The sequence below is a fragment of the Pelophylax lessonae genome (assembly GCF_965119305.1).
Source record: "Pelophylax lessonae genome assembly, chromosome: 1".
NCBI classification, from domain to species: domain Eukaryota; kingdom Metazoa; phylum Chordata; class Amphibia; order Anura; family Ranidae; genus Pelophylax; species Pelophylax lessonae.
Genome location: NC_138768.1, coordinates 45,585,368 through 45,598,085, shown reverse-complemented (window position 1 = coordinate 45,598,085; position 12,718 = coordinate 45,585,368). Strand labels below are relative to the sequence as shown.

At 44.1% G+C, this 12,718-nt stretch overlaps 1 protein-coding gene across 1 annotated transcript in view; it reads right to left on the bottom strand.

The window, feature by feature from the left end:
• The window catches only part of SETBP1 (SET binding protein 1), a 307,969-nt gene that overhangs the window by 65,651 nt on the left and 229,600 nt on the right, over positions 1 to 12,718 (bottom strand). The window contains exon 3 of the mRNA XM_082258943.1: positions 4,882 to 8,308. Within this exon, the coding sequence (XP_082115069.1) occupies positions 4,882 to 8,308 (3,427 nt within the window). The remainder of the gene's footprint in view (positions 1 to 4,881; positions 8,309 to 12,718) is intronic.

The window sequence follows — 12,718 nt, the reverse complement described above, 5'->3', positions numbered from 1 at the left end:
GCCTTTACAAGAGATCCTCCAAGATCTCCAACGTACCCAGTGGAGGATCTCTGCTAAAGGCTTGGCTTGTTAAATCTGGATTCGAGTGTCTGTGTTGATGGGGGAATCGAGCAATTTTATTTCCTTGCACCCTTAATGGAAGGAAAGAAAATTGAATCATCTATGGGCTGCTTTAGGCAGCAGTGCCTAGATCTCACACTACAGATACAGCTATGAGGCTCAAAGCAAAGCAGTGTCTAGCCACCCTCACATGCCAGGTGCCCTGCATTTTTAAGGGAGGAATTCCAGGAGGCATTTGTAGGCTACTAACCTTGCACTGCACTACAAACAAGGGAACATGCAACCCAGTAACATGATGCCAACCATAAAAAAATACAGCCAACTCTTAAATCGAGGAAAGAAGCGTAAATTCTATGGGCAGTCAGAAAAGCCGAAGAATTACCATGGCCTCCAGTGTCCAATATTTCCACAAGCAAAAATGCTTTTTCCAACAATCAATATAGATGCTTTTCAAGAAATATTTTCAATTCATCTTAATATATTTCAAGAACAAAGCAGATGTGCTAAAAATGCCGTTGGAAATACCTTTGAAATAGATTAACTCTTTTATCTTCGGGAATGAGAAGTGGAGAATGCGGGCGAGATTGGAGGATTCAAATCCCCAGCTCACTGTTGAATACTGAAGTCCATTTAATTACTGTTTCATTTCCACTGTAGTTTTTAATTAAGAGAACAATTTTTTTTTTCTCTTATGGAAGCCGGGTAATAACTTCTGCAAGGAGCAATCAGGCAACTCGCAATCAGAAAGCCAATGAACATTTTAATTGAGCTGACTTTTTTCTTTTTTTTTTTTTTCCTGAAAACATTAAAACGACTTAAATGTAACATGCCCCCTGTTCTAATTACACTGAAAATATAATTATGCCCCAGCAGAAAATGTAAATATTCTTTAAAGTAACCCTTACTAGGAAACTGCTCGTAAAACGTAGGATTCCTAATGAACGTTAAATAATATATGATTTCTTAAAGCGTAATACTTTGCGATCTTCCTTGAAATTAAAGTTTTTAACCACCTCCTTCCTTCCCAGGCCTTTTCTGACATTTCGCTCCATGTAAAAAATGAGATTTTTAACTTACCATAAAATACATTTCTCTGATGTTCATTGACGGATACAGCTCCTGTCATTCTTGACCATTGGGTTATGCTGCCCCCTACAGGAGTAGGACACTAGGCAGAAAAAAATTCTGGCTACACCCATGGGCAGTCCAAGGGGGTATACTCCCTCTTCCTGCTATAGTCATATCTTCCAGGAAGACACTGAAACCCAAGGACGTATGGGTACGTCCAGGGGAGGACTGGGCCAGGGGTCAGGGGGGCAATTTCCCCCCGGGCTGCTCTGATTTTTCATAAAAAGGCTGCTCTGCTTCTTCCACAGACATGCCTAAAGGATTCCTGATGAAGAGAAGTCCCTGCCGCTGACCTGCTGAGTGCGGGTTGAACACCAGGACAGAGCGCAGGACTCCCCCCTAGCATGGATGGTGAAAACTGTTTCTGAGCAGAGGACAGTTCCATGCCCCTCTGGAGACTCTTCTGCCCCGGCCAGCCCAAACCAAGCTTCCCCCAACCTCCCCATGCTGGCCTGGTTGGGAACCCAGAATTCAGCCGGTAAATAGAGAGTATATAGAGCAGGGCTTCAGCTTGGAATAGGGGTCAGGAGGAGGATTGGGAAAGTGGGAGGGAGGGTGAGGGAAAGTGGAAGGGTGCTGAGTTGCTGCACCATGGGCCTCTGGTTTGTTCTTGCCCCCTGGGCCGAAAGTTGCCAGTCTGCCCCTGGGTACGTCCTTGGGTAGGAAGTGGTTAAAGAGGTACAACTGGGTTTATCTAAGCATGTGAATCCATTTTCGTAAAGGCGTATTAAAAAAAAAAAAGTAGATCAAGTACATAAATTTACCCCAAGCAGTGTTGGCAGCCCAACCTGCTGGACTACAGAACTCCACTTATTTCTGCCCCTCTGTACAAGCATATATTGATTTCCCTCCCAGCAAACCAATGCTGCTGCTTTGACTCCTAAGAACCTGGCCACATGCTGTGTGTAAGGAAAATGCTCTTGGGATATGTAGTTATGGGGAATGTTTAGCTCACAGCAGGTGCCCCTGCAAGAACTTAACAAGCCTGGTGATGACATCACAGAAATTTACAAAAATTGTTTCTTCCTTTGGGAACCAGGTAAAAGAAAAAAATGTTGGGACATGCTCTAAGGTTTGAGGAAAATGTGGGTCATGTCTGCTCTTATACTAAGTGAAAACTCTGAGCTTCTTTATTAATATACAACTTCAACCAAACCTCTTCTTTTAGTTAAATACAGATCTGGAAACAGTAAAAATGCTTTTATTGCGGTCTGTAATCTTGATAAAAAGGTCACCTGATTTATGGTTTCTTTGATGACAACAGGCAAACAAAAAGGGCAGTGGTTATTCTTCTAAACCCTCCCGATTTTCCTAAAATAATTCAGGCAGCCCATATATTATGCAATTTTCTTTCCTTCAACCATGGGTCTCTGAATGGGGCCCCCGTGCATAGGGCACTGGACCCAGAAGCTAGTGGAGATCACGGTAGTAGCAGTGTCTGCTACAGTGATTTCCAGCTTCTTTTTAGGGTTTACACAGGTGTGGCCTATGCAAAGTTACATTGGGGCAAGCTGGACCTTCCTGGAAGCAGAGTCAGATTCCTGGAGCCAGGTTTCAGTAACCACAAGCAGGTTGAGGGAGTTGGAGAGGAAAAGGTAATTGACCGAGGTATTTTTGTTAGAGATTGAGCAGGCATTCTAGAGGGCACATGGGGAGCTTGAGGAAACAGGGGAATTGAATTGAGAGGGTTGAAGCTGCTGCTATAGGTGGGAGATTACTGGTTCTGGGGGTAAGAGTTAGATGGTTGAGGGCCAGGGTTTGGGGTGAGATCTACATAAATTAGGAGTAGCAGGAGGGTAATGAAGGTGAGGTGGGAGCAGGATTTATATGATGGCAAATGCCCTGGTGATTTGTAAGTAGTAACATTACATGGGCTCAGAATGAGCAGAAGAGAAGTGCAGTAATACTGAGAGGGCATAAGGGAGGGTGATATGTACAGGTTGTGGGGTGGATAGGAGGGTAAAGAAATGAGAATTTCGGGAAAAAGGGATTCATTGCAAAAAGGAAGGTAAGTGAGAGCATCCTGGAGGGTGAAGGAAGAGGAAAAGCAGGCTGAGGGTGAAGAGATGAAAGTACACTTGCAGACTGTCTGTAGTGGAGCACTAATGTTTATACTTGCCTTTATTGATGTGTCTTAGTTAAAATGCCATGCTAAGACCCCTTTCACTTGAGGACGACTACACCCACTCAACGGGAGATCTCTCCGTTGATCCCTGCTCTAGATGACAGGTCCATGTCTGCTCCACTGATGCAGAGCAAACACAGACACAACCCACTGTTCTCTATGTATGGGGCTGTCAGATGGAAAGGGACCGCCTGTCCATTTCCATCCGACTGTCATCTGATCCAATAGACAGACGGATCCCCGTCTATCTGTTTTTAACGGACAGGATCGAATGCTTGTAGGTGTCAAATGGAAACATGTCCGTTGACATCCGCCACTACATAGAAAGCAATGGATGGTCCGATTGGGTTCATCTAAAAAACTGACAGGTAGACCCAATCTGTCCATCAGTGTACGAGTGGCCTAAAACCGCCATGCCTACCCCTCGCCTGCCGTCACCAAGAGGTTTACTGAATTTATACTTGGATGGGGTGGGGGAGGTTTGAACAGTTAAAAAACAGAGCTAATGAAAAATAGATAAATAGGAGATATCACTGCAAGGGGAAAAAAGCTGATGGGCAGACGCAAAACTCTCCTAAACTCATCTAAACTATGTACAAAAAACGCTCTACATGATCGTACTTTTCTGCCAAATGAATTGGCATTTTTTAAGCCCAGTGTGCATGGAGCCTTTAACAACTAAGAAGACCATTGTGATAAAGATGAATAGTTATATTGCTTCTCATGCTTTGTTGACCCATACCCAAGCCGCCTGCAACCTTAAAATTGTAGTTTGAAAAAATATGTGAAATATGTAGTCTGCCATTTACCATCATTTTCTAAAAAATACTATTTGTCCATCTATCACTCAAACCTTATCCTGGTTACAATGCTTTCCGAGTCAATGGCCTGGAACACGTATGAGTTTTACATCCGTTATTATATGTTTCTTTTAGGTCACCAATTCAAAGTGTTCAAGTCAGTCAGCCAAGCAACTAACATTTTCTGAAGAACAGTGGGAGACCGTAATTTTGTGGAAATAATGAATGAGAAAAAAAACAAAACAGGCATATCTAGTAAAAGTTAGTCACATTGAGACCCCGTTCACACTGGGGCTACCCGACTTTCGGTGGCGACCTGTGAAGTCGTGGTGCGCAGCTCGCACTGCGACCTCAGAGCGGCCAGCACGGACTTCATATCATTGAAGTCAATGCAGGTTGCTCCAGGTCGCCCCAAAGAAGCTCCGGACCCTTTTTCTAAGTCGGAGCGACTTGTGTCGTTCCTATTAGAACGGGTCCACAGCTATTCTATGGCAGGCGACCTACGGCGACCTGTCAGGCGACCAGGTCGCCTGACAGGTCGCCCCAGTGTGAACGGGGTCTTAATCTAGACTTGTTCTGTATTGTTGACATTTCACTACTCACCAAGTAGCTTCCTCAGCTATAAAATTCCTGTTTGAATGTGACTACTTACTACTTGATATGTCATGAAATGGATAAAGTAGAATCTTCATAAAGACCAGATAGGTTTTCTAAGATATTGCCATAAAAATAAATATCAACCAAACTTATAACAAAAACGGTTCTTACTCGATCCAGAAGACTCAAACACATTTCTGTCCTTCTTGTTCATTCGAAATGACTGAAGGTCCTTTTCTCTGTAGGAACCAAAACCTTCAAATGTCCGTCTTTTATTCCCACTTAGGTCACCATCTCTTCTATCATTGGATGAATTAATCTCCCCAAACAGGTCAGAAGAGTCCACTCGGCCACTGCAGTCATTTCCAGAGTACCTTTTTAAACAGCTATCAACAGCTTCACTGCTCAAGTCATTTTTGTCTTTTGACTGAGTCCAGTGCTGACCATCTGAAAGTGACAAGGAGGAAAGTGTGTCCACCTCAAAAGTAGACTTTGGACCTCTCTGTCCAGTTTCACAATGCTGGTGCTTCTGTCGTTCTTTGTGTTTGCTTTTCTCGTTTACAGAGGAAAGATCCTTATTGGAAGGACTGAGCTTGTCATTTGTGGTATGACCTGAAAAGCTTGTGGATTTGGCAGAAAAAAACCCACCGAAATCACCATGTCCCCCAAGGATGCGATCATCCTTATGCTTGTGCTTATGTTTGTGTTTCCTTTTGTGGAGCCGGCTGCTTGAAAGTCCAACTGTTCCCGTTTTAGGAGCCATGTCACCTAAGCCCATACTTACTGGTGACTGGAGGTGTACTCCGTGTTTTGTCTTATGCTTGGCGACTGTAGACATCTTCATATGGGAAGATGTATGAAACTGGGGTGGTGGAACAGAGGGCCTCATGAACGGAGAAGTTGCTCCTAGCGTATGAGACAGATACAAAGGAGCTGGATACTGACCATAATAACCAAGGTTCATCATAGGCATTGATGTGTAAGGCATTCCATATGGTGCATAGTAACTTCCACTGGGAATAGGGTATCCAAACCCTTGCAAAAAAGGCACCTTTGTCATGGTGTCATTGGTTTTGGCAGGTCTACCGCGCTTTTTCTTTGATTTCATGTCAGAGGTTCGGCGAAGGTAGAGCAAGGGGTCGTACTGAATATATGGCACAGGGTAATAATGATCAAAATTAATCCTGAAGATACTGGGATAAGGATTTTCATGGTAAAAGGAGTAACTTCGGTGGGAAATTCTAAAGACTTGAAACTTGTTTATCAGGTCTTCAAGGTCTGCAAGAAACTGCAAATTGTCCCTGTTCTGCAAACCCTTCCGCTTTCTCTTGTGCTTTGGCTTTTTAACATTTTCATGGACAAGAAAGTTGTCAACAATGAGATGTTTCTGCCTGTGGCCATGCTTGCTCTTTGTGCTGGTATCAGATGGTGTAACCTCTGGGTTGTCCAGGGTACAAAAATCAAAAGAGTACCTTCTACGGGATTCTGAGCTCTTCTCGGCTTGGTCAGAAGTGCTATTGTTGTCTGTGCCAATGCCGCTGTCACTTGGGATGGTTTCCTCACTGTGTGACTCACTCACCGGGGACAGTGTGACTTCCTTTAAGGATCCTATCTCACAAAGGTGAGAAGGGGAGTGAGCCATTAACCTGGGTGGAGACAACTTCCAAGAGCTGCCATGGATTCCTTTCTGGGTTTTTGTTGGAAGAGCACTGATTGGCTGAAGATTTGGCATGGTTTTTAAATCCGAAAACATTGTATCAGTGCTGGCAGGGCTAAGGTTGCCATTAGAACCTACTAGCTGGGTTGTAAAATTGTGAATAGCTGCTGGTGAAGATGCCACAAATGACTGCAAGTTAGAAGGCACTGTTGGGATTTCTGGCTGGCTAGAAACAGGCCTGCTTGGTTTAATGGCTGTTCTTTGTTCATTCTGCTGGGGAATCTGCTCTGCTCTTGGCTTTCTCCCCCTTTTCTTCCCTATGTAGATTGTTCCCCTCTTACTGACGTTAATCTGCTTGCCTAACCTAGCGTCAAGAGTTGTGGTTACATTTGCTATTGCGTTGGATTGTGGCTGAGATTTAGATTTCAAGGCGATGCTGCTTGAGCAAGACAGAATTTGGTTAAGAATATTTTTTCTTTTGAGCGTTTTCATCTTGTTGATTGTTCTTATGGTTTTCTTATCTAACATTCCAAGCTTTCCAACCTTTTTGTGAAAATCTAACTCCCCAATGTTCTTTTCCGTTGCAGATGGCATTTGGACCAGCTCAGAGAGGGAATGCCTTCCCTTTCTTTTCTTGATGCCAGGGAACTCTCTATTAATGGGACTTACTGGACTTGTAGACGTTCCTTCATGGATCGTCTCAACAGTAAGCAAAGGCTGTTTCTTTGGTCTACCCCTTTTTTTCTTCACTGGTGTAATTACTGTAAGGCTATCTGTATTTGTATAAAGCGGACTAGAGGGAGTTATTGGGTAAGCAGAAGGTGGATCCACCACAATTTTTTCAGAATGTGAAACAGAATTTTCATGAGTAGCATTTATTTTAGGCTTTCCACATGCCCATCTTTTCTTGGCAGCAAATCTGGGGTGCTGCAAAACAGGCAATTTCGATCTGGAGCTCTCAGAAATGGCTTTTGAGACAGGAGGAGCAGCAGCAGCAGACTTCTGCAGACGGGTCATGCCATTTACAAACGTTTTCCCTACACTTCCAGTCATCTCTGGCAACTTTGATGGCAACTCATTACTCGTAACTTTACCCTGTTTAACCACTCGGTTATCCTTCTTGGCTTGTTGGGGCTGAGAAACTGTTTGATTGCTCACTTCATTAGCTAATGGCCTCCCGGAATGCTTGTCTTCATCTGGCAAGTTTTTATCCAAAGCTGGTTTCAAAGACTGTTTTTTCCTCCTCCTATTTGAGGTTGGATCCACTGGTGTAGAGTTTATAGGAAGTGTGATCCTCACATGGCTTGAATCGTTCTCACCACAGTTCGCAGGAGTTGTATCTTGCCGCTGTTGCACAGCTGCTGAACCTTCAGCATCCTTCTTACCGTCCACAGTTTCATGACTTTTATGGTCACCTACTTTTGGATTATTTTTCCCTCGTTCTTGTTCTACTGCCTGTGCTGTTTGACTCTGCTCCTTTTTGCCACCTTTCTTTTTTGCAGTACACAAAGGCTTCTCCTGTGAGTCCCCAGCTTTTTGGTCTTCTATTGTTGAAAGACCATTACTTGGCTCGGAAATGTTAGCTACTGATAAAATGCTGTTGCTGCTTGGTGATGGAACGGCACTGGAACCTGAATTATCCTTTGCATTTGAAATCTGGCTCCAAGGACTTCCTGTGTTTGTTTTCTTTGACTGAGACTTGAGAAATGGAGAAGCCATTTCTGGCCTTGGACTCTTGGTGGCATTAGGTGTTTCTTTGCCAGTTTCAGCATCCAGGAAACTGCTCTGTGCTGTGGCTCCAGAGTCTGAGCTCGGTAACCAGTCAAGATGATGCTGGTTACTTTTCTGCTGGTGCTTTGGTTTTAAGGTGTCACTGGTGATGTCTGGAGGAACTCCGGGGTCGTAATGCAGTCCAGAATGCTTCTGTACCTTTTCATGCACCTAAAATGAAAAAATAAATACAATTAATTATCTGAAACACCAAACTGACTCATACATTTCAAATACATAAATAATAGTAAAATTCTATCATCACAACATCTAGTGATAGATCATTATTGCTGTGCAAAACTTTGTTTTGGTTTCTTGTTTTTCTTAAAGGTGAATTGCCTAGACATAAAAATAAATTCTATATGTGGCCATAAAAGGCTCAATCCATCTTCTAAACATCTAGTGGCAATAACAGGATCTTTCAGTTAATTTCTGTAAAGCCAGTCATAGACAGGCTGAGATTTAAACAGTGTATGGTCAGGCTGATTGTACCCAAGTCGATCCATCGATCGACTTAGGTATGGCCAGCATGTTGGATTTTAGGATGCAATTATTGCCAGTAGCTATAGCTGCTAGCAATAATCACTGCATTCTCCCAGCAGGGATGGCTCCCTGTGTAACCTCCCCCCCACCCACTGATGGGAGAACTCAATAGCTCTGCGGAACGGATTCCCTCATCAACACGGACTTTGTTGATGGAGGAATCCATTGATTTTCTTTCCTGCAAACTGTGGTTGCAGAAAAGAAAATTTTATCATCTGTGGTTTAAGACCTGGATGATCCGTCACTCTTCTCCACATGAAAAGGAAAGGCTGGCATTAGCCACACCTGCGCAACTTCTGTTCTTCGAATCATAAAGAAATGGTGACGGGTACCCAGAAGTTGTCTATGGTTGGCTTAACATTGCAGTTTGTGCCAACGGCGAAAACAGTTAGTGAATAGATAGTCCTCTTTAATCAAGAGACTAGATTTGAATTTGAAATCTAAAAATTACATTTTGGGCATGAGATATAAATAGTGTTAGCAAGCTAGACCTTCTACAGTTGTGCTTGAGCCACCTTATATCAAACACAATTAACAAACAAACTTAAAAATAAGTGGATGATGCTCTATCCTTCTTTCCCAACCAAGCTGTAAATATCCACAGGTAGTTACAGGAGGCATCTTCCACTGCTTGGCCAACCCAATTCCAAGTATAATTTTGAACAAGTAGCAGACAGAAGATGGGAATGAGCACGCAGCACAAGAACAAAGACACGTTCCCCTGCCAGAGGCTGGCACAATATCTTGTCCACTTCTCCAAGCTCTCTGTACAATACCGGGTGGGCACAGACCCGAGGAGAGGTCTGGCCTTATGTTATAAAGGGCACTCTGCCCATTCCTGGTTTTCAGCCAGACACAAGCTACAGGCTAGGGATTGTAAACGCTTCACTGCCATCTAGCAGGGGATAGAGTCATTTTACCATCACAATGGTACTTTTTAGCTACAACGTTTTTGGGAGGGCATTCTGGATTAAAAAGTCAAGCTACAGCCAAAAGTTCTGGACCCAGTTATGGCACTTTTCCACTGCAATTACCGGCTCGGCCCTACTCGGCCCTGCTTGGCCCGGTTTGCTTTTCCACTGCAGGTACAGCATGGTACGGTGTTGGAACGGTTCGGTACGGTATGCTTTTCCACTAAAGTAGTACTAAAGTTAAGTGGGTGGGATAACAACGGGGTGGGTGGGATTCTCTGACCAATCAGTGGCTAGTAGTGACTGCATGCAGAGGATTGTGGGATATGGTACCGGGTATGGTACCTCTTGGAACCACAATCGAGTAGGTACTGTTTTTGAGAGCCGTACCGTTCGGTTCAATGAAGTGGAAAAGCACCGCTATACCGTACCGAACTGAACCGTTCCTACACCATACCATGCGGTACCAGCAGTGGAAAAGCACAAAAGCAAGGCGTACTGTTCGGTTCCATGCAGTGGAAAAGCGCCGCTGTACCGTACCGAACCGTTCCTACACCATACCATGCGGTACCAGCAGTGGAAAAGCACAAAAGCGAGCCGAACCGTTCGGTTCCATGCAGTGGAAAAGCGCCATTATACTCCTTTCCAGTCATGGATAACATGTGAGGGAAATCTCATCAATGACGTCACAGATCACAATAACAACCTAAAAGAAGATCTAACTATATCCAAAACTTGAGTGGGAGTTCAACTCTTGATTTGAGAGGCAAAGGAAATAGAAGTGAGTATTTTATATTTCCTGTGGTAGAGGGTGTAGGAATTGCGTGACTTCCCCTTTAATTCCTAGAAACATGAGTAAGCCAATAAAATAGTTATAGATTCAGAAACAGGACCAGTTCAAGTTAAGATCTTCAATCTAGCCAAGGCACACACATTTCATAAATTCGGTTTAAAGGTGTGAATATACAGAATACATTGCATGACTCAAGCAAAGTATCATTTGAAGGATAAGGTGAGGGCAAAGACGAGGAACGGAGAGAAGAATTTAGGTAGTTGGGAAATCTTGACTGGTTTTTACTGTTCAGTTTAGCCAGAAGAAGGTGCTACACTGTGCTGGTTACAGGAGATAATGAAGACAACCACCAGCTCGCCCCCCACTAATGAAGAAATGGAAGCCTTGAATTTGTGATGACCAGTACCACCAGCCTAATGAGGTCTACAGAAAAAAATATAAGCTAACAACTTTGGGTGGCAAATAGATATATTGCACCTTACGGTAAGTCGCGGTCCTGCAGTTGAAGATGTACGAGGATGTATTCTTTTAACCTGCATTTAATTGTGCCTTTCATTTCACCATCAACTTCCATAAAAAAACACAAAAAAAAACCCTCGTTATGAGATATAAAACCCTTGCAGGACGTGGGTTGCCTGCACACGTTACATGTCACTCGAGACATCCAGGTTCTTCCAGTTCTAACGCTATTTAGAGATTTATTGGCGCTCTTGAAAAAGTAATTATGGCTGTCTAATTAAGGAGGACGAGTATTAATCACACTGATTTAACCTATTATATGCTGCGACCATTAATCTCCAAAGGAGCCTCTTACACAGATTTTTAATACCTTCTCATATTTTGCGCTCATAAAACGTACAAGGCATTTGAGGATCAGTTAATTTGCTCCAGTTATGAAGCCCGGAAGCACATCGGGGTTAAAGATTTATGAAAGCAGCAGAGAGTCGACTTTAAAAAGAGGAACTGCAGCCTTTTAATTTGTTTCCTATCTTCCACCTACTATACGTGTGAAGGGGACTAGCTTAAAGCGGAGTTCCGGCCACAAAATCAACATAATCAATTTTGTGGCCAGCCGCTTGCTTTTCTTCACCTGAAAAGGAATTGGATAGTTAGGATTTTTTTTTTTTTTTTACTTACCTTGTTATTGTAGAAAAATATACTCACCTTTCTTCCACTTCCTCCCTCAGCGGCCGCGGCCCGCGCCGTCACTTCCAGTTTGCAATGATTCCTGGGAGCTGAACGTCATCGCTCCCAGGAATCAATGCGAAGGCACCAGCCCCGCTCGTCACTTACGGTGCAACGCCGCATTCCCTGCTAAAGAGCTTCTGGGCATGCCCAGAAGCTGTGGAGGAAGGCGGCGCCACACCGGAAGTGACGAGAGGGGCCGGTTCAGGCGCATTCTGGGAGAAGAAGACACGGAAGAGGACGCAGAAGAGGATCACTCCGGCTTCAGCTGCCCACATCAGAGATGGCAACGCTGGAGAAGAAATTTTATAAGTGAGTATTTCTTCTAAAAGGTAAGTGCGAACCGGGACAGATCAGAGGCTAGCCATTGTGGAATGTACTAGCCCTGGCTGTCCCGGGGGTATGTTCATTGAAATTTTTTTTTGTGGCCGGAACTCCGCTTTAAAGTGGTTCTAAATGTAAAAGGTTTTTTACCTTCATGCATTCTCTGCATTAAGGTAAAAAACCTTTCAATAGCGGCTTCCCCTCCCAGCCCTCTCTAAATATTCACCTAAACCCGACCTCAGGCCAGCGCTGTGCACCTCTGCAGCAGCTTTTCTCCCAGCTCTCACAGGCTTGGCTGAGAGCAGAGGCAGCCATTGGCTTCTGCTGCTGTCAATTAAACCTGTGAGCAGAGAGGGGGCGGAGATGAGCCAGGCTGTGTGTCTGAATAGATGCAAACAGCCTGGCTTGGGATCAAGCGTGCACAAGCTTCTTATGGGGGCATTAAGTGTGGGAGGAGGGGAGAGAATGAGGAACATTGGCAGGTGACCCAAGAAGAGCTACTCTACGCAAAACAATTTGACAGAGCAGGTAAGTATGACAGGTTTGTTGTTTTTACCCAACTTTAGTTCCGCCCCATAACAGTTTTACTGCTACAGGGCGGCACCTGTGCACCGGATCGCACACATACATATGTGATCCAGCTCTTCCGGGCAGGGCACCCAATGTCCGCTGGCACCCACTGATTGTTCAGTACACAGACAGAACAGCAATCTGCGTATCTAAACAAGGCAGATCACTGTTCTGTCGGTAGGGAAGGCATTGATCCTGTGTTCCTGCAAAGCAGGGACACCGATCTATGCCTTCCTTTAGTAAAAGCACCTCCCA